This window comes from Struthio camelus, chromosome W, assembly GCF_040807025.1.
Source record: "Struthio camelus isolate bStrCam1 chromosome W, bStrCam1.hap1, whole genome shotgun sequence".
Classification (NCBI taxonomy): Eukaryota; Metazoa; Chordata; class Aves; order Struthioniformes; family Struthionidae; genus Struthio; species Struthio camelus.
Window position 1 is genome coordinate 60428688 of NC_090981.1, and position 22262 is coordinate 60450949.

Consider the following 22262-nt stretch of genomic DNA (forward strand, 5'->3'; position numbering starts at 1 on the left):
CCACCGATTTAAATGAGGTTTGGAGCAAAAGAGAGAAGAAGGGGGGAAGAAGAAACCCCCTCAAAGCAAGTAGAGTGATAAAATGGTAACAATGATATCTTAATTCCTCTCTCCTGATGGGAAGAGCATTGAAGGACTCAATGTCGCCCTGTGGAATTCCCTCCAGAAGGCTGGAAATACCCCTGCTGGGCAGGGAACATTTTACATCTCCAGGACTGGGGGTTTATAAATGGCTCTGATCTCCCAGAAGAGTCACAGAATTACAGAACGGTTGAGGTTGGAAGGGACCTCTGGAGATCATCTAGTCCAACCCTGCCCTGCTCAAGCAGGGTCATCTAGAGCACGTTTCCCAGGATCGCGTCCAGGTGGGTTTTGAATATCTCCAGCGAAGGAAACTCCATAACCTCTCTGGGCAACCTATAAGGCCAGAGCTTGTTAATTAGCCTCACTAGGTCCTCATTTCATCCAAATGAGACAGATGTTGAGCACAACAAGCCTCATGGGGCTACTGTTGGTGCTGGCGTTTTGATAATGCTTGGCTATGCTACTGCCCTTCTCTTGCCTTTGCTCCCACTTCCCCCTGCCCCCCGCCCCCCCCACCTCCATGGATGTTGATTTAGTTTCCATATGGGAAACTATGGGTCCAGCTTTGGACCCATAAATGGACATTATGGTGCCAATTAGCTCCTTTTGTCTACAGCGAGCCTGAGAGGCTTACCAGCAGCTATCACTCTTATCCCATTTGGAAGTAATGAATTCAGTGGTGCAAAATAAGTTTGGAGGGAAGAAAGAGCAAGAAAGCACAGAGAAGGTGGCGAGTGAAGCCTGTCACATCCCACAGGCCTCTTAGCTGTCCTGCCAGATGCCTGCATGGCTACAGAGATGTGACCAGAGAAGAAAAGCAGCTCTGATGATTGCTCCAGCCTCAAAAGGCCATCTTCAGCACCGGTATGATTCATTCCCCCTGTCAGGCAGCTGGGCTGCCTGGCTTTCTATTCTGGGACCTAGAAACATGTGATTTATTAGTTCATTTATGGAACAGGGGGAAAGGGAGGGAACCTGGTCCTATGATTTTATTTTATATTGAAGGAATTAAGGGAAATTATGGTAATATCAGGGCACCACTGGCCCAAAGGACACAAAATCAGCCATCGTGGTGGCAGTGGTGAAAAAGTCCATGAAAGCCAGTCTATTTCCGGCCAGATGCTGGTGCCCAGAGCACAATTGAGCCTGAACTATCAGGAGCCACTGGATTTCGATGGAAGAAGTGTCTGTAAATTAATGTCCAGGTATTATATGTCCATTGCTTCTTTGATTCCAAAGGACAACAGATCACTTTATAAATGGTGTTTAGGTGGCATATTCAGAAAAAAAATCATTCATTACGGTAAGGAGGGCTGGACATACTGCTGGTGAGTTATGAATGGTATCTTAAAGCATTAATATTTTAAATAGAAGGAATGGGTGTGTCGTATCTGTCCTTGAGTTAAGCAAGGTAGTCTGTTACATAAATACATTGCATGGAGTGTGTATTCTTTACAGAGCAGGATATCAATAGTAAAGAGAAAAAATGTATCTCAGTCAGCATCTCCACTTTTTTTCATCAGCTCCTCCAACATCAACAGTATAAAGTTAGGCCTCATCCTTCTGTATGAATTTGGGAAGATGGACTCATGTTCCCATCACCCCACTCTGCAACAGACTGTGACCTTTGGCAAGCAACTTTAGGGTAGATTCAGCTGTGAGACATGGAGGACACTTAGAGGCTAGACTCTCATTGACTTCTGTTGGGAATTAGCTTTGAAAATCCCCTCTTTATCTTTCTGCATTCATGTAAAATACAGCTAATAACTTCTCGATTTTTTACTTAACCTGATAGCCTGAGAGGGTCTGTGACTCTCTATCTGGCTGCTAGCTGGCACAAGGGGGTTTTATTAACTGAGGACTCAAGGCCCTGCTGAAATATAAATGAGTGTAGATTTGCTGGTTAATTGATACTCTGAATGACGATCTGTTAATTGTTATCTATTTGTTTATGGGATTGTCTAAGGTTCTGTTTATGTTACCTGGATATTTTGAAGACACCCCTGGGAAGTGAGGTAGTGGACTGATGGCTTCAAGTTTGGCCTTCCAAAGTTTTATACTTTGAGATAAACTTTGATGTAATTCAGCCAGGTAAACCCTGGCCTGAGTCAGTAAGCTATGAGTGCGAGAACTTTCCTGTAAGAGCTTTATTTGGTGCTTGGCACAAACCAATTCCATGTAAGGCCAACAACAAGCATTTTTCCACCAATAATAGTTGGTAGAATTCACCAAGGAGTTGTTACTGAGAGGAAATCAACTAGAATTTCTAACAGGGTGAAGTTAAGCTTCTTTCTGTTGAGGTGAGACCTAGAAACGTGAAGCGGTGGCTCCACACACCCAGCTCCCAGATTTTCTCAACTGACTAATTTGGTTGACTTCCTGAAGATGTACCTTGTTGGTAGTGTAATATGCCTCAGGTTTTGAACTAGAGCTGAACTCTCTCAAATTTGCGGAAATGACAGACCCTCCTCCCAAGTGACAAAGGCTGCCATAAGCCCAAAGACAGACGAGGGGTGCAGCTGGATCTCTATGTGTGTGTGTGTGTGTGTGTGCGTGTATTTGTGTGTAGAAAGGAAGAGAGAGGAGGAAAGTTTCTCCTATGAAAGGAATGATCCAATTTGAAGCAAGTCCCTCATGGGAAGAGCTGTGACAGAGGCTGCTCTGTTCCTGTTAATTTTCACAGTGCAGCTGTCAGCGGGTCTGTAAATAGTACTCCGTGAAGCCAACACTTCCTATCCACACATCAACCATTCAATTAACAGAAGAACAGAAGAAGGAAATAAAGTGCACCACAGCCTTCTATCACGGCTTTGATGTTTCCCAGCAATTTATGAAAGTGTACACAAATCTAATTACAAGCCCCACTGCTTCCCATTTACATGGAGCTCCTCAAGTTCAGCGCTGTTTATATCAAAATAATTGTTAAAAATACCTCAGCTGATCTACGGCATTGTGGCCCCCCACTCACCGAAGCCTCCACACCGCTCCTACCAGAGAGTTTCTGCCGACTCAGCACTTTGGTGCCAGCACGCACACATAATAAAAGCTGCTTCCCCACCGCTCTGCAAGCGAGGCGCCTGGGCTACAACTTCATCAAGCCCACAAAGGCCTATTTTCCTTCTTTCCTCCACCTGCTCAGTGCTCCTTCTGCCGACTCTCACTGCTTTCCCTTCCATCCCTAATTCACCTAAATATTCCTCTGCTGTGTTGACAGGGGGTGAGAACAGCTGCTCGACCACTTTCCATAATGGTTGTGTCTGCAGTTGACTTTGCAGTGCTTTGCAAAGTCTTAACTGCACTGTAGGAACACACAGCAGTAATAGCAGTCATAAATGTAAGCCATGGCTGATTTGCTTGATGGGGGGGCCTGAACACCCAGAGCCAGAAAGATCCAAGTTGGTGTCCCATTTGTCACGAGTTTGAAAGGGGGACGCTGCACATAAGATAAGGATAATGACACTTGCTTCTCAGGAGTGATTTTTCATAATCTTATATGAAGTCATTCTCTTTTGGCGAACTAAATAGGTAAAAGATTCCCTTAGTTTAATGAATAACAAAAATCTCTTATAGCATGAAAGAGTAGCTTGCACATTGTATACAGCAAGAAGAGAATCTCTTTGTCTAACCATCAATCATGTTTGCCTGGGAATTTCAGTGCCATGACTGGCACTGGTGGATAGATAGTGAGACTCAACATTGTTTGTGATGTTGCGTTGTTCATATTTTGTTCAATAACAACAATAAGGTATATACACATTAAAAAGAACCAGCTGGTCTGAGAAAAAAATTTCATGATAGCTTTCTGATACAAATAGCTACTGAGCAGTGTTATGAAGTTGTTTTGTCATTTGGGTTGATAAGAGCTGCTCAGAAAATGTGATATTTCCTGCTGAATTTGCTTAAATGGGAGCCCGCAAGATAACAAAGTTTGGGGTTGCAGTAACTTTTTTTTTTTTGACGTTTAACTAAGTTTCCTTTTTCTCTGAACAGCAGACATCTGTTCAGTACTTGTATCCAAATCTCATATTTTCCTTTCTTTTCACAAAACCAAAAGATTCCATCAGAAAAGTAATTTTAAAGGAAAAATTTCAGCCAGGCATAGATACACTTGGGATGTTATTGCACTGATGCAGAAGAAATGCTGTAGTTTAACCAAGCTGATGTAGAGATTTCTGGAACAATACAAAGGATTACTTGGCCTATCTTGGCCTACATAATGGGTTAGATTACAGGATTCTAGGGGTCTTAATGGTCTTAATGTTCATTAATAAAAAGACATACGGAATGAACATTGGGCTGACGATTGGTGTAGGGTATGTTCACAGTACCCCTACTAGATGAGGTGTGTCAGCGGTTTCAGATGCTGGCTTGACTAGTTTCTGGATCTTGAATAGTTTTATTTGGGCAGCAGACACCCAGAATGGGGTGCAGCTCCCTTTGTGTTAGATGCGAAGCCGGGTCAGCTCCAAGCTGTTTGTGTCTGCTCCTTCTGTGGTCAGTGGGGGGAAGCGGATGCCACTGAGGGTGATCAGACAACCTTAAAGTAAATGTCCAATGCGGTGAATCAGCATTTGAAGGGAGGCTAAATGAATAGCTTAAATATCTGACTTTCAGGTGGCTAATGTCAGCTGGCACTTACCCCAGATCTTTAGCTTGGGCAAGAGTGTTGTGGTAGTTGCATGTGCAGCAGAAGGACCTCAGGGTGGCAAGGGTGTATCACTGGGGAGCAAAGGCAATTCTAAATTCTCAGACATGAAGCAAGCATTTTTTTGCTTTAGTTTTGTTTTTAGAGCAGTAAGGGTCCTCTGTCTTTCTAAGTTGTACTTCAGGTAACTAAACACTGTTTTGAATCTTACAGGCCATAGGAATCACAGAATCACAGAACGGTCGAGGTTGGAAGGGACCTCTGGAGATCATCTAGTCCAACCCCGCCCTTCTCAAGCAGGGTCATCTAGAGCACATTGCCCAGGATCGCGTCCAGGTGGGTTTTGAATATCTCCAGCAAAGGAGACTCCACAACCTCTCTGGGCAACCTGTGGCAGTGCTAAGTCATCCTCACAGTGAAGGTGAGTACAATTGAACACAATACCTAGAATTAGCTAAAAAGCACACTTCTATTTGGGTCCCCTTAAGAAGTTTCAGAAACTATTTTTGGAAAACAAAATACCTCCAGAGGTATCTATTTCTCTCTCTTGCTTATAATAGAAACTTAGATGATAACCATTTAGATGACAAGTGGAGACATAGTTTCTAAACTTTGAGACGTCTCAAGTTAAGTGAGGCAAGTCCCACCTCAGGCATTCAGTCTATTGCAGTTACTGAGATTTCCATTACAATTAATGAAAGAGACAGGCATGCCCAGAAGGTGATTCATCCCATCCTGACATAGATATATATGAAGAATGCATAGCTCTCTAGAAGTGTCTTTCTTTCTCCTTTGTCTGTGGAAGAATCCTAAAGATGTTTACAATAGATTACAAACTTTTAGACTGTTAAAGCTAAATCAAATGAATCAAACACACTTTCTCACACTATTTCCCTATATGCAAAAAGGATGTGATAGTACCATTTTACCCCCTCCAAAATTCATAGGAAGAAATTCTGAGGTGCCCTGGTGGGTGAGGCAGCTAAAGGGATGCCACAGTAGTGTAGTTTTGACCCTGTGTTCTGTCTGCGTAGGATGAAGGCTGCTGTGATTTAGGTATGAAGTGATGAGAGCGTGGAGGAGACTTTATTCTGTGTGGGTGGATGGACAAGGCCATATCTTAGATGTGTTGCACAGAAAGACTTTTCAAATTTGGCTGTCACCCGGATGTGAAGACATGGAGAAAAAGAGAAAACTGAGCTGAAGATGATGCCTAGGTAGGAGCATGACTGACAGGTAGGATGATAATGTTGTCCACAGTGATTGAGAATGGAGGCGGAGGAGAGGGGAGACAGGCTTTGGGAGGAAAAGTTTAAGAGCTCTGTTTATACATATTGAGCTTGATCTGACAGCTAGACATCCACCAGGAAATGTTGGAAAAATAGGCCAAGATTTTAGTTTGGACAGGAGTCAGTCCTGGAGAAGAGAAGTTAGATCGCCAAGTTGTCACTATAGAAACAGTAGCTGAATATGTGTTGGTGGATAAGACTACTAGGGACAAGGCTTGGAGGAGAAGGGAAGAGAACCAAGCAAAGAGACCTGCTTATGCCTTCATACAGGTAGGGAAGAGACAGGAGAGGACAGAGTCACCAAAGCTGAGGGTAAAGGGCCTATAATTGTCCTAAATATATCAAAAATACAAGCAAGAGTACATGAAAATGTTGACCTCCTCCCCCTCCCCCCCAGAGGAGGACAGGAAGGTCAAGTAAAATGTTATCCAAGAGCTTATAGGGAATATGATTTAAAAGGACCGAAAAAGGTACTCTTGGTAGCTCGGTACAGAAGGAACTTTCCGCCTCCTTAGAAGTAAGAGATTTTGGGTAAGTTATTACTCAAAGCAATTGCTTTGTGTGAAAATTTAGAACTTTCAGACCTGCTTGGTCTGCAGTGGAGGTGGACTCCTAGGAGAAACAAGCGCCTCACATGGAGAAGTGGGTTTGTGATAGATGATAGTACGGCACCTGTCCAAGGAAAGGTTAAAATAAAGAATAGAAAAAAAAAAGAAGAAACTTTCATAAAAGAAAGTTGCCTTTTGAAACTATTAGGCAACATATGTTGTGTGAACAGGAAGTCACAGTAGAGCAATAATCCTGACAGCTGTGGAGAAACAGGAGTCTGCCGCAGGAATGAACGGCTCGAGACCTGACAAGAATGATGATGGATGCCCCGTTGGTAGTACACGAGGACAAGGCAAGAGACGTTTAAATTGGCTGAACCACAGGAACAACTCTGAGCTGGCATCGCAGCTGGACAAATGAGGCTAGTCCTAATGGTGAGAGAAATGGGAGGGAGCCTGAAAGAAGATGGCAGCAATGCACCCCTCCTTTCCAAGGACGAGGGCTACATCGCCATCTCACCACGAGGTGGCTGCATTTCTCTGTGAACATCCAAACCCTGAAAGAAGCTGAGCACTCTGAAGCTCCATAAAAGAAAATGGGAAAAGAGATCATTTGCAGGATTTGGCCCATCTCTTTCAATGTGTCTAAAGCATTTTGAGGCCCTGTGGGAGGAAAGCAGCGTGTGCACATTGTCTTGATCAAGTGATAGTTGCTCAACAGGTCCCAACTTGTCAGCTGAGCCATGGTGTCTGCCTGTGTTCCTGCTGTTAGCTCATGGGAGATACAAGGCAATGCAACATAACTAAGCTCACAATGAAGAGGATTAAACTAAACATTTTTTTCCTTACATTTTCTGTAAACTAAGAGTATGCGCACAGTTACTGAGGTTTGGCTGATTCATGGAAACTTGCCAAACCATGGAAACTTGACTGTGATTTTGAGATGTATGTATAATAAAAGTCAAATTGTGATGCTTTTTCAGATGCCTAGATTTGGTTATTCAAGAACATTTCTATAAAAGGTATTTGAATCACATAAGTCAACAGGAAAAATGGCTCCATAAGCAACTGACTGATGAAATGGACAAATTCTCCATTGACTTGCACATCCTGAGTTCAGTTGACTTCAGCAGGATGGAATAGAAATCTACTCCAAAGTAGTCAAGAGATGGGTATTTTTTCTTCTGAAGAGTATTGAAAACAAGGTGGATAATGGCAGGAGAAGGGTAAGGTTATTGTGGACTAGATGAAATCTTTAATACCCCTTGGGTTTGTTTTTTCTCCCTGGTCTTCCTTTCCTCTCTGTCATTACCTGAGCTTGTATGCTTTTTTGGGACCAGCACTGACTTTTTATTACACTTCTTTGTAGTACCATACACCGTGGAACTGCAATTGCCAGTGTCAACTTATAGGCGCTATCACTCTGGGTCAAAGATTCAAAGAAAGTCATTGAAAGTACCTCTTTGGACATCTGGCTTGAGATAGGCCATAGTATTTCACTATGGGATGTCAGCATCAAGCCAAACATCTGATTGAATCTTTTAGGGAGAGATTCCCAGCCTTGACTGTAATACTTCAAAAAAATTAAGAACCTTTAAGGAGGTTGTTTTCAACACTCACTGTTTTTTGGGTTTTTTTTTGTCTACTTTCAGAAAAACAAGATCTTGCTAATTTGCTACAAACAGAAACCTTCCCCTCCCCCTGTAAAGACCTTTCCTTTTTCCTCCCTGCAAAGATGTAGAGACAATCTGCCAGTCACATGTTAAATTTATTTGGATAAATTCATAAATTGAGAACTGAGACTCTCACTGAAAAGGAGATTTTGCAATCCTAAATATTTTTTATTGAGCTTTCCTGCGTATTTTCCAAGTTGTCAGCATGCTTCTTAGCCTTTCATTACTTACACTGAATAATTAGTAATAAAAATAATACGCTATTGATAATACACTAAAACATACCGGATCAGATTGTCTTTTCTTACTGACACTAGAATGCCTTACATTGCTGTTGGTCTGTGCGATGGTGTACAAGTACCCTTTTGCAGAGAAAATGCATTTCCATTTTCTTCCTACTTCCCTGAACTATCAGGCTGGAAACCACATCTTACTAGTTATTACTCAAAGTGGAATGATCCCTCAAAGGTTCCCTGGAAGATTCAGTAGCTGCTTTGACTCTTTCAAAAGCTGGAATTTATGCCACGCTTATGCCTAGGTAGGCACTTCTGCCATAGCAGAGGGGCTGTGCGATGTACCTACCACTGTGTGGTTTGTCTCTAAATTCTAATGCCATCATGTGTGTGCACTGCTCTCTGCTGAATACTGACAAAAAGTCCTTTACTGTTCACCCAGAGGTAGTGACTCTTTTGGGAGGGAAAACAAGCCCTTGGATGCAAGTTTCTGCTTGATTCAACCCACTGAGGCTTAAAAGGTTACATCCGTGGTGAGCTTGACCCAACGTTCTTGGCACCTGCAAACCATATGTCTTTTTTTCAGGTCATCAAAACAGCTGTTGACAGGACACAGCACCCTTTGAGGCTGTGAGTGAAATGACAACGTCATCTTGGCCTTTCCAGTGACTACCTAAACGCATCCAAGGCCCTGCATGCCTGGGCAGTTATTCATCTTTCCTGGAAGATGAGTTGCAGAGAAGAGATAAACCATCCCCCCTCCTCAGATAGGCCACAGGGCAGCAAAGGCTGGACCGATCCGCTGGGTAGTCTTCCCTATATCACAGAGCTACTCACCGGCATTGTCTGGCTGCCATGCAAGGCATTGATGGCTGCTTGGGCCTCTGCATGTGAAGAATATTTCACAAATGCACACCCTGAAAAAGAAGAGCATAAGAAAGGTTGTATGGATACCAGGAAAACCCCATCTAGCTGAGTGTCCTTCCTGGAGAACTGTTCAGTAATGAAGCTAATGGAGAAAGCATAACAAACAAATGTGTTCCTGGTCATTCCTTCCCAACATCCAGACATCAACAGCCCATGGACCTCCTGAGGCAAAGCTGCACTCAGAAGTCCCACAATGCATGCAAAGGGGAATAATGGACTCACCCTGCATGAACCTAGCAACTACCTTTTTATTAAGGGGAATGATGGACCCACCCTGCATGAACCTAGCAACTACCTTTTGATTCAGGGGAATGATGGATCCACCCTGCATGAACTTAGCAAGCACCTGTTGATTACATTTATCTTTCGGCCTCCACAACTTCCCACACCAGAGTTGCACAATTTTATATTTTATTGTGTGAAAATGCATTTCCTTTTCTTTCTATTAGATGTGCTGCCTGGATATTTTACTGAATGCCCCTCCCTCTCGTGTTATGAGAAATAGCAAAGAATTGTGTAAAACAGCTATCAGAAAGCAGCACGTATTTATTACAAGCAGCCATAGGCCAGCTTTACAGAAGGGATTTAGCCATCTCCAACACACAGGATACCTATATCCTACCACCATCTGGTAGAGCTCCACTACAGACTGCTCAGAGCTCATCTTGTCCCTAAGCAGCTTTAGTCTGACAAAGTATGAGATAGCTTCTGATGAAGAAGTAGGGATGGGAGTGCTCTGCATGTGATGATTGCCATCTTGGCCACCACTGAAGTCTGAACCTTATTCTTTCACAGTTAATGTTACAGCATGAGCTGCAGACCGAATGCCTGTACAGTTGGCTTCCTCTGGGCATTAGAGGAATGTAGGCAGTGCTTCTCTGATCTGCCTTGCCTTGTGATAAGCCTCACGCTTTCTAGACTCTTACATAATGGTTTAGGGCAGAAAGGTGCATTTATGAATATGTACTAAAGTACAGAAATGATCAACTCTCTGAAGGGGCACACGCACCACTAGAGTGGGGGAAAGCATTGCTAACACTCTTAGCTACAAGCAAACTGACTCAGGGAGAGGAAAAGTAATTTCCATATGCTAAGGCGGTTTTTGGAACAGACTGGAGAGAGCTGAGAAGTTTTGGCTTCCATTTCTTCCTATTACTACTAAAGACTTCTGAGCTTTTACCAGTTTGCAGAGCATGAACCATTTCCCTATAGGGACGCAGACCACTGGACAAAGGATTTGAGTCCCTGCAATGGGCCAGCTCTCCTTTATTTCCTTTGCAGCCTCTTTAGAAGCGGTCAGTACATCCCCAATGATCCCTATGGTGCAGGGCAAAAGTAACAACATTATAACACCCCACTTGCAAATTTGAAGAATAAGCCTCAAAGGTCCCCAAAATCAGCACCCCACACTGAGAAAAGAAGAAATTGAAGAAAGCAGTGGTAGCACCTTCTAAAATAATACATATATATAAAATTAATTTACAGTTAGGAGTCCTTTCCTTTGCATTCCCCCGCCCCACTCTACTCAGACTGTATTTCAGGAAAAGCATAATGCTTGTTGCTAATAGTTGGATCTAATTTATAAGGAGCTGAGTAGAGACAATCACAAGAAAATGAGATAGATAAACTTCAGCTGGAAACAATAGGGATCAATTATGACATAATCGCAGCCTAGCTTTCCAGGGCTCCTGAGATACTGTGCCTTCCTCTTCATTAATCAGAGATAATCCAGAATTAGGGTGTTTAATTATTTGTAGAGATTCTTTTGTACTTTCTGCCTCTAAAAAGAAGATGCTGATTAGCAAATATACAAAAGCTTTCCAGCTCCAGTCACCCATTGCATTTAGAGCAGGATTTTTGGCTGTAGTGTTGCTGTCATATTGAAGTCTTCAGTCTCTTCAGGTGAAATTCACCCCTGTGCTGAGGAACCTGCTGGATCAGTGGAGCTGTGTAAAGGCTCTAATGAAAGGAGGTATTTATCCTGTTTAATGCCCAAGATGCTCATGGGGTCCATCCATTGCTTCCTCCTGCTGCTTCTGGTAGGTTTTATGGTAACAGGACAAATGAAAATTCAGCTTTCAGCAGTGTATGGTGATAAGAGAGTAGCAGTGACTCTAAGCCTTCAGCCCTTTTATGTGTGTGTTCAGTGGGATGGCTTCTGTATACAACATGAAATGTGCATGTTATCTTTCTACCCGTTGTGACCAAAACAGAGTCCCGGATCTTGTGAGCTGAGGATGAGAGTCATATCACTCTCCTTAAAATAGTGCTATCCCTTTGACAGGAACAAATCTAGAGTTTAAGGGGATTTTGACACACAGAGAGATACATAACCTGTGCTGAAATGGGAGTTACATGTGCTCAAGTGCTCTTTCCTTCTTTCTAGATCAGGGAGCTGGAAAGGCTGCTCTAACTGTCTTGTCAGGTCTCCTGCAGAACAGAGGAGATTGCAGAGTTGGGGCCTAAGGTTACTGTCGCTGAGGGTGCGTTAGACTTCTCTTGTGGGACTTCTGGTGCTGTGGGACAACTTTACTGAGGTAGACAATTGCTGAATTAAATAAATAAATAAAAACAGGCTGTCCAGAGAGCAGCAACACAGACCCCTGGGGTCCTCCTGTATCACTAAGCTGGATCCAGTCTCAGTTCAGGTCTCTCACCTGAGGACTCCTGAGCTCCTGGCTGCGGAGAGTGAGCTTTACTGGGAGGAGTGCAAGAAGGCTCCTTCCTCTCCTACCTCTCCCTGCAGAGACAAACTCTATGCTTCCCTTCAGGCAGAGAATTGCTTGAGACCCAGCTCTCCTTCTACCTGGTTGCATGCTCCAACCACTGCTGTGCCTGCCCTGGAGTGCCCCATGCAGGAGGTATTTCTGCAGCCACGTGAAGGGCATGCCCCACGGCTCAGCACATCACCCATGGTCTCAGGTAAGGTTCAGGTAGCTTTCTGGCTGTGACTGTGTGGAAGTTTAGGTGGGAAACTGGCACCCACCTTCTCAGAGCAGTGCCCGCATCAAGGTAGGTGGAGGACTTGGAGGCTCATCACAGGGGAACCTGGTGGAGCTCCAGATATGGGCTGAGTAGGACTGAAGTCTTTGCAATCTCATTGCTATCTGACACTTAGGTAATCTGCCTAAATCTCAGTTTAGGTGGAATTTAAGCCTTCTGGATCTTACCCAAAATAAGTAGCTCACAAGTGATGTGTGCCATGTTGGTTTCTAGCAGATGGAAAACATTACAGACTGGGAATAACTTTGTGGGAGTTGTGGCTTGCCTGACCGTCTCCTAAGATAAGGGCACTACCCTAAACTTTTCTGTTAGATTGACTGCTCTGTGAGTGTGTGTGTGTGTGTAAATTAGGAGCTTCACATTCTCAGTAAATAGCACCAGCAAATGGAAGCTGGTAATATTAACTCTGTCAAGGCTCAGTATTGATCCTGAACAGCTCAGTGAAATGCAAGCCGGAGACTGCAGCCCGCTAGCACTAATAATTAAACTGGTTAGCAATATGGAGCTGCCACTCAGATTCAGACTTATAATGAAATTGTTGAAAAAAAAAAAAAAAGAGAGAGAGCAAGAATGAATATAAGTCTGCATGTTGGGTCTCCTTTGGCAACCAGTTTCTTACAGATCTCAGACATTATTGCCTTTATTATTACTCAGTTTGACTCCTTTGTCATTAGATTTTATTCTGTACAATTCCAGGTGGAGGCAGATGGACGTATGGTTTATTTATTTATTTATTTTTTGCTTTTCCCCAATTTACTGAGTTGTTCAGTGAACTGAACCTTTACCCACCTACCATCATGATGGCCAACCAAGGCTATCCCCTTCCAGTGGGGCAGCCACCTTCTTTGGGTGTCATGGAACTAAACTAGCCAAAAATCAATAGGAGGGTGCCCGCAGTTTGTTTTCAGCCATTTGTATCAGGAAGACTGGGCTTTGCTGACTTACATCAAACTGGTCCCTGCTGCCCTTTAATGTCAGTGTGACATTAAGTGGCAGTTTTTCTGCCAACAGTGACTTTATGGAACAGCAATATCTTTCTCTAGTGTATCACTGTGGTTTGGATTTTTCACCTTCCTGTTGCAAAAATATGCTGGTTGATGTTGTCACATGTCAAAATACCCAGTGAGATATGAACTGCATCAGCAGGACTGGTCTCTTCCCTGGTGCTGCACATGCCAGCAGAGTTTATGATATATTATACGCAGATCAATATTTAATGGACACATTATACTGTCAAGAGAAGAGGGCTTCCTACTCAAATTGAAGTTACTTTGTCTAGAAAGTGACTGGAAAAAAAAATGTCCCTGATATTCAACAGCTCAACCTCGTTCAGACACCTAGGCTGTAAAAAAGGATCCCGTGTGCTATCCGAGTAACAAGCAGTCAGAAAAAATGTTAGCAGAAGGTAAGGCACCTACATTTGAAAGTTAAGCATTCGCACATTTTAAACAGCAAATGCCCATTGAGCATAATGTTTAATTGGGGCCTGTACCCTTGCAATTGTGATGACCTATTGGTGTACATCTATGCAAAGGCCAATTAAAGAAGGGGAAGACCTGGGACTTGTAGATGAGAAATAGGCCAACATAGCAGAGGTCTGCATCTGGCTATCCTACCAACATGCCATATGGTCTCAGGGAGGCATTTTCTTGCTGCTGTTTTAGCTCTTGTCTTTATCTGCCTTCTCTGCTTTGACTCAGGCTTCTTTAGAGCAGAGTTTCTTCCCTAAGGGATGTCTCTCTCTGTGCAAGTTGGAGCTTTTGGATATTACTGTGAAACAAGTAATAACATCTTAATGACGTACTAAATGAGCTGGTGAGTCAAGATGTGAAAGAGAAAACTTGACTTTCCTTAAAGAAAGGATGACCCTATTTCCTGGGGAAAGAAACTCCCAGCTTTCCCAGGGCAGATGAGGAGAGCAGGTCTTGAGAGGATGTGAAGACCTTCAAAGGTGTTCAAAGGGAGGCAGTGCCCTGCAAGCTAGGAGCAACAGGGGTGAGTTTGCACACAGAGACACAACTCATCAGGGGCATCTGTTTTTAACTGTCATTAGCTCTTTGTTCTCATGCATAAGTAAAGAATGACCAGCAAGGAAATGGTCTCCCTTGGCAAATTTGACCCTTCCTAATGCAAGAGACGCTATCCTGATAGCCACCTAGTGACTGAGAAATTATATATACACACACACACACACACCAAGACCAGGTCTAATTTGAAGCTAAAGTCAGTCTGTCACAAGCCATCATCTTACCTTTGCTGTTGCCATCGGGTCCCCGAAGGATTGTGCACTCCTCAATGTTGCCAAATGCCTCGAATAGCCTGCGCACGTCATCTTCTGACTGCTGCTTATTGAGCATACCCACAAAGAGTTTTCTGTCTTCTGGAACAAAATAAAGAGATGCTTACCATATTTCAGGAGGGATGTGAAAGCCAAGATGGCTCAGTATCACATGCAAAAAACAGTGATTTTATTGAGATGACACGTTTCTATCTGCTAGTCGTAAGCTGCTAGTCACAAAGTCCCTGGCTTTAAACACCTTAATAGCATCTAATTTTCAGTGAGTACCTGAAAATAATCAGGGACTTCCCCCACCCCCAACCCCCCCCCCAAAAAAAAAAAAAAAGCCTCCAAGAACCCAGAGACAACTAAAAAGTTTTAACTGCTTCTGAAAAATCTAGAGTCTTCTGAATTCACTCTTTCTGCTCAATTTTGTCAGTCAACTTGCAGGAACTGAAACAACATCATTGCTTAGACTATCATCCAAGAGGAATGTAGATAAAGATGGCATATAGAAACAAAGTCCAATTGAAAAATAACTTAATAGTATTGTGAAGCTACATAAATTTCAGGAAAAAAATGTTTAACATAAGGTGTTTTAAATCAGGAATGAATTAAATTTAACAGGAGCCACAGCCTGTAAATGGAGATTTGTTATTCATACCCACTCACAGACATATACCTACAAATTTGGGTGAATATTTTTTATCTATATTCGAAGTTCCCTTGACGTAAGCCAGAAGTTTTTGAAATATATATTGTTTTTTAAAACAGAAAGTTAACTTATCTGAACACCAGTCTCTGAGATAGCTCAAGTAGGTGCTATTTCATGTGAAAGCAGGATGTGGTCTGCAGGTAGATTAACGTCTTTATTCAAAATACAGTTTACTTGAACTTATACCAAGTATGGAGAGCTTCAGTCCAGAAGCTGAAGGAAAGGAAAACCTTGATAAAATGTTGGTGAAAATAGAGAGTAAATCAATGACCACTGAGGTGGTATAAAGCTCTCCAAAGGCCCTCAGTGACGCTTCTAGATCAGGTTTATGTTTAAAGCATTGTGACTAGTACTACTACATCATTTAAAAAAAATAAGAAAAAGAAATTGACATAGTTTACATCGTGTATGTAAACAGGCCATTTGCACATGATTCATAAATGTCTTATTTATCATTCATTAAACACTATGCAAATGTGTGAACCAAGAGTTTTTTCAGAGCAGTTTACAGAGCAGATGTAACCAATTTGAATAAATATATGTAAATAAATAAATAAATACTTTGTTTTTTATTTATTTTTAATACACATGAACCTAAAGCTGAACAAAACATTGGTTTGCAACAACCCTTTTCTGGCTGACTAATTGGGTGATTTATGTCAGTTTTGTTCACTGAGAAATTGTTGGTGTAGGCAATCTGTTCTGCTTCAACCAGTGTTTGATCAAAATTCCTCTCTCCAAGATGCACCTGCAAATTGGCAAATTACTTTATAGCCTTGGATGAGGATAATTTTTCATACAGTGGGTATCAATTGAGGATATTAGGAGCTTTCAGTCCTGCAGTGGAGTTATCCACGTGAACTAGAAGTGTGCTGCCCATAGAAAAGAGGGAGTTATGTTGCCTTCAGTCAGGCTGCTGTAGTGGTAGAAAAAATTAGGTTGAGGCTACATGCGTAGGGGAGAAGAAAAACAGGGATCAAAAGAAAACTTTTAAGCACCATGAGAGGAACTGTGGGATTGCCTTCCAATAGATAAGCTGAAAGCAAGAAATCTGCCTACTTTACGATGAACTGATTAGTTAACGAAGGGACTCTCTGAGGTCTTTACTGGCAACATAGAGGTCAGGCTTCAGTGATGCACAAAGCCCTTTCTAACCCCATGCAGGTTGTCTCCACCTCAAGAGAAGCAGTTTTGGACACCTCAAAGGTTCGTTTTACAGATGGAGACAAGCAGGAAGTAAAATGACATTGGCGATTAAGCTCAGTGAAGTGACTATGAGCCCTAAGAATTGCATCTGGGCAATCTGTATAATCCCCACAGGATTTTTTTCCCCCCAAATGTTTTTGCCTGTGTTTTGTCCAGTTTTTTTTTATAAAGGATTTAAACAATTTTAATCCTGTAATGGCAAAGATTGGACTAAGTAGCCAAGATGCTCCCTGTAGGGAGCAGTCACTATGGGTCTGAGGAGCCTCCTGCTTTTCTCTTCCTTTTTAGGCCAGAGCGTGGAGAAAGATTTGAGTCCAAAGTCCAACTGGTTGTGCAAGTATCTTAGAAAAACCCCTCTGGAGAGTGACAACAGCTGCTCTGGAAGATGGGAAATATTTTAGGATGGGGGCAGAGGGGTGGAAATGAGCTGGGAACACAACCCCCCAAAAGGCTTTGCCTGGAAAGTTTATATCCAGTAAATAGTTCCAATGTCTGCTATATTGTACTTTATACAGTTTCCTCTGTCTGAAATGAGCTGTTTCAGCAAAAACACTCCCATAGCAGTGTAACTGTATTTTCACCAGGCCTTTTGCTAATATAAATGTATCATTAAAAAAAAAAAAAAAATCACATCCCTCCTCTGTCAGCAAAACTCTCTAGTGTGGAACTGGCCTGAAACTGCCTTGTCTGGTTTAGTTTATGCAAAGCTTTAACTAGGCGTGTTAGGAACCGTTTAATTTTATACTTTATTTTATTTTATTTTATTTTATTGTACCCCCCTCCCCTTTCTGCATCTCCCCATGACGCTAGGAGGGGTGACACCTGTCCCTGGAGCTGGCTGGCAGAAAACACTGGCCACAGCTGGGGCTGGCCGCGGTTTTGTGAGCTGCCCACAAGGTGGCCATCCGATCACCAGGAACAGCCTCCGCAGAGGGCAAGGATCACCTTCCCAAGGCGCTGCTGGTCCCGCCGCTCCAGCAGAGGTGGCTCGAAGGGGACCCATTCCCAGCCCTGGCTGGAGATCACCTCCAGCCCTGTCTCTGAATCGGGTGCCGTCTCTCCCCCTGGAAAACTGTGCCTTGGGCTGTCAGCGGAATCATTTGTCACCTCCGTGGTCTCAGAAATCTACACAATCACACACTCAGCTGACAAAAAAATGAGTCAGTTTAACAAGCTTTTTTCTCTGAGAGGCTCTTTTAACAAAACGCTGCATTTACCTTTCACATCCCAGGCCTGCCAGGGAGCTCAGTAGTGTATTTTAGCAACACACCTTGCGCGCCTTGGGTGGGAAGAGACAGGGAGGCTGGCCAGCAGCTGGAACTATTCATTAAGTTCTTCATCTTGGCTAATGAGTTTTTCCCTTAATGGGTTTGCACGGAGCCCTTCACACTCTCAGCACTCCTGCATCCACTTTGCCAGGTCCCAAACAAAAGGCCGACGTCCCATGCACCATGGCAACTACTTCCACTTTGTCAGATATGCCTGAACAAGGTGTTGAAACTGCCAGAATGAAATGAAGAGCGAATGTGCTGGTCTCCCGGGAACATGTCTGCGTGTGTATGCACGCTACAAACACTCTCCACCAGGCTCATCCAGCATCCTTTAATGAGAGCGGAGTTCAGCACATTGCTAACTATCATTTAGGCACGATGCGCTTGGCAGCCACATGCTACAGAAACCAAATGTTTAGGTTGCACAAAACCCTGGAACTGTCTCCGGGTCCTGCCATCCCTGAGCTGCGTGCATCTGTAGGGTGTAGGGCCTGTACCAGCCTGCTGAGTCCCACGCTTCCTCCTCCTTCAGTAAAGGGCTGCCCCAACCGTCACATCACAGGACCCACATCTTCTAATGCGGAATTTCACTGAGAAGACTTTGTCCCTTGCGCCCTCCATGGCCATGGTCGATAATTTCATCCCCGTTTCAGAATCTGGAGACTGAAGGGTAAAAATCCTTCAGGTAAAACCAGGGCCCCAGGGCAACAGGAGTATACAGTCCAGAAGGAGAACAGAAATATCATTGTCAAGGTGTGGAACAGAAGCACAAAAAGAGGCTGGGTACAAGCCCATGGTCTGGGACACCCCCAGCATGAGCTGTGGTCATGACCATGTGCTCTAGCCTAAGCCGGTCTAGGTACTCTCCATGGTCAATAGAGAAAGACTGGTACCCTCAGTACTATCTGGTGCATCTTATACAACAGCGGCGGACAGCCCTCGGGAGAAGCCTCTATCCTGTCCCTACAAGGGAAACTGAGACAAGACCTTACCTGCCCTGTCTAAGGTCAGTTGTGATGAAACCCTACTCTACACAGCTTCCTCAAAGCCACGCATAAGGTGGTGATTCCTATTTCCTGAGCACTTCCCTGAGCTTTTCCCGAGCTTTCGTTTGGGTCCGTCAAAATGTCTATTACATATACCAAAGTGACAGTTTCTGTTTTTATCTCAGGGCCAAATTTTACTTTTCAGCGAAGAAACCTTGCTAGTCTGTCTGAAGAGACAGCCGTTACCCCAGCAGCAGTGACACTACCCTGCAATGGGGCGGTTGAGCAAGGTGTCCACGTAGGCTTCTTCTCCCCATGTTTTCATTTTCCCTCATCAGTCCTTCCCCACTACCTGCGTCCATCCTGCCTGCTTGGCCCATGGACGTTTTGGGCTAGGAGATAATTATTTCTCTGTGCTGTTGTGCCCAGAAGAGCCCCAGAATTTTTTGCTGGTGCACCATGAGGCCCTCACCATGAGTGTCCTGGGGCAGTTCCTTAAAAGAAAAAATAAAGTTCACGTGTTTTTCCGCAGCACAACCACAGCGATAACAGGATCCAGCGCTACCCATCATCCCTCCCAGGAAGACAAAGAGAGAAAGGCCTCAGCGATGGTAAACCAGAGTCCTCACAATTTCAGACACATTCCCTTGGTGACATTTCCAGTATTTCCATGAAACTAGGGCCCCCTCTTGCTCAAGACCAGAGTGGCTTGCTTGAGTCAGGAAAAACTGGCTGCAAGGCACAATGGTGAGGAAGCGTGACTTGTCAGATAAATATACAGTGTTTATAAAACTCCCTGGCTGTGTTTATATGAAACCTCGGCACCTTCCCCAGTGCAAATAGGGGTTAAATTATTCCCTGTCCTATTTGTATTTAAATGTTATGTTTCTGTGATAAGCGTAAGGCAGAGGTGTCAGACGGGCCCAGGGAAGGAGACGGCACGCGTGAAAGGTGAAATAATAGAGTGTTGCAAACCAAGTGCTGAGAGGAGCCGGGAAGGGGGGACACAGGAGTGAGGGGGAGAAGGGGGGAGGATGGGCACTAATTAAAGAGACAGAGGGGACAATGAGATGCAGGTTGTTTGACCCTCCGCAGAGCAAAAGGACAAGAACAAGAATCACAGCAATTGTGGAGGGACTGGAGGAAAATTAGGGTCACTCACAGAGAGACATGACACAGGTTTGTATTTATCCAGATAGCTCTCGCTAATGTATGTGTGTGCGTGGGGGTACATTTAGATAAGAGTATATAAATATACTTGTGTTCTTGTATTCCTCATGCAGGACAAAGAGGTTGAATCCCTGCATCAGGAAAGTGGAGCCTAGCCTTACCATCTAGAAGAGCATACCCAAAGCCTTGGAAATAAAGAGGGACACATCCACCACCTCTATGGCCTGGGCTAATCAAGAGGGCGAAGCAGAAGATCATCACAGTCTCTTCTAGCCATCAGACTTCCTATTCTAAAACCCAGGAGCTTCCCTAGAATTTTATCCCAAGTTCATTTCCAGGGCACTGCATGCAGATAGTGTGCTTCTACGTGCAAGAAAGAAGTTGCAGTTGCATATTTCTGTAAGGGATCATGTGTCTTCTACAAGCACAAGAAACTTTGTGAAGCAGATCTCAATGCTTTTGGCTTTCTAAGCATCTGACTGAGGTTGCTGCATGGCTTCATTTTAGGAGTGATACCAGACACTAATTAATACCATTATTCATTTAAATAGTTAATAGTTATTTGTCCCTACTGCTATTTCCCCCCTCCTCAAACACTGCTTTCACACACCATGAGAGACCAGCTGCAGAGCTGGGATCTAGGTACTGGCAGGGCCTTCAAGCTTATCTCCTCGGCACCATGAAAGAGCAACCATGCAGCCCACAGGTGTTTTGCCAACCAGGCCTGGGTAAGAAGAAAACAATGGTGTCCCAGCCTGCGTGTCACAGCCATCAGAGAGAATGGATCTTCCTTGTCATTCTTCCTGATGCTCTCCCCACTGGTCTGTCTGCGGAGAAGAGAGAGGAGCTGGTGCTGCAGGGTGCCTTGTCAATGTGAGATGGACCAGACTACCATGTAGGTTCAGAAACATGCTAAGACCACAGAGAGGAAAAGGACAGATAAATCCAGGGTATTTCTGGGGAACCTGTTCTGGGCAGGGCACCTTGAAGCTGTGTTACCTTGTAGAGCTGGACAGGCATCAGCATCATGCTAAAGAAGAACAAAGGAGCTGTAGAGCACAGGGATAAGCCACAGGCACTCCTGAACATTGCTGAAGTTTGGACTGAGGTCCAGCCCTGAACTGAAAATTGCTGGCTCAAACCCATTCCCCTCTTGAGCTGGAGTCCCCAGAAAGCCCCACTTCCCTCAACCTCTGCTAATCAGGTGGATCAATAGGCTAAAAGCAGGGCATTTCCTGGGGCCTGGGCTGCACAGTCCTATTGCCATTTTCACAGCATTCCTACAACTCTGTGATGATGATTACAGCCCTTTCCACAGGGGAAACAATTACACATTCTGTTGTAGCTAATTGTAAATTAGCTAATTATCTTCTCTGTGGTACCTTGCTGGAAAATACATGAACCTTGTAAAATGGAGGTGTTTCAAAAATTAGGACTATGGAAAAAAAACAACAACAACCAAAAACCAAGCCCACTCCAGAAACAACAAAAACCTACCACTACCTAACTTCAACCAATAGCAACCAAATCCTTCTTCCACCTGCATAGGCTTCTACTTCCCTCCCCCCATCCTGTGTCAAACAACACCCACAAAGGGCTAATTCTGCTGCAGGCTTTAAAATGTTTGCTGAGTTCACCTGTTTCTTGCAGCTGGGTATTGTGGGGCATCCCTAATCACATCTTAGCAGGAGTGATTTCTTTGTGCTGATCTCTTCCCCTCCTCCCTCCCTAATTTGGTTTTACTTAACAGATTCTTTATATCCCATACGTTAGCAGATATGATTGCACAGCTGCTGGTCTCCAACTGCTGGAGACAGAGGCTTTGAGACACCCGGGCTAGAGAGAATAACAGCTAATCTGAACAGCTGTGTGATGCGGACAAGCGCAAATGAGTATAAGCCCAGGTGTGGGAGAATAATTCTCCTGTACAAAGAAGGAAGCTTCAGCCCACAGGTGTGTTACTCTCCACTGTATCTGAAAAACTTAGTTTGAAGGCTTTCTCTTATTTAATTGTTTGGCAGCACTCTGGGTCTTGACTTGGATGTGGATCTTACATACAGAGTAAATGAACAGCTGTACAAGAGACAGAAGGTCTGTCTAGCTCAGTATGCTGCCTCTGACAATGGCAAGTTGTGTGTGTCTAGGAATGAACATAAAAACAGGGTAAACAATTTTGTTAATCCCCTAAAATATTCTCTTAGACTCCAGCGCTCTGCAGTTTGGGGACTTCTGGA

The 22262-nt window shown here is 43.8% G+C and overlaps 1 protein-coding gene across 10 annotated transcripts in view; it reads right to left on the minus strand.

The window, feature by feature from the left end:
* The window catches only part of LOC104138512 (CUGBP Elav-like family member 4), a 721557-nt gene that overhangs the window by 96135 nt on the left and 603160 nt on the right, over positions 1 to 22262 (minus strand). For 6 of the 10 annotated variants that reach the window (XR_011137468.1, XM_009666153.2, XM_068925635.1 and 3 more), the window contains exons 4-5: positions 14654 to 14782; positions 9310 to 9389 (exon numbers count right to left, since the gene is read on the minus strand). Coding sequence is in view for 9 of the 10 variants with exons in the window: in XM_009666153.2 (XP_009664448.1) it covers positions 9310 to 9389; positions 14654 to 14782 (209 nt within the window). In the remaining variant the exon portion in view is untranslated. The remainder of the gene's footprint in view (positions 1 to 9309; positions 9390 to 14653; positions 14783 to 22262) is intronic. The other 4 variants (XM_068925637.1, XM_068925636.1, XM_068925639.1 and 1 more) reach the window with 1 other exon arrangement.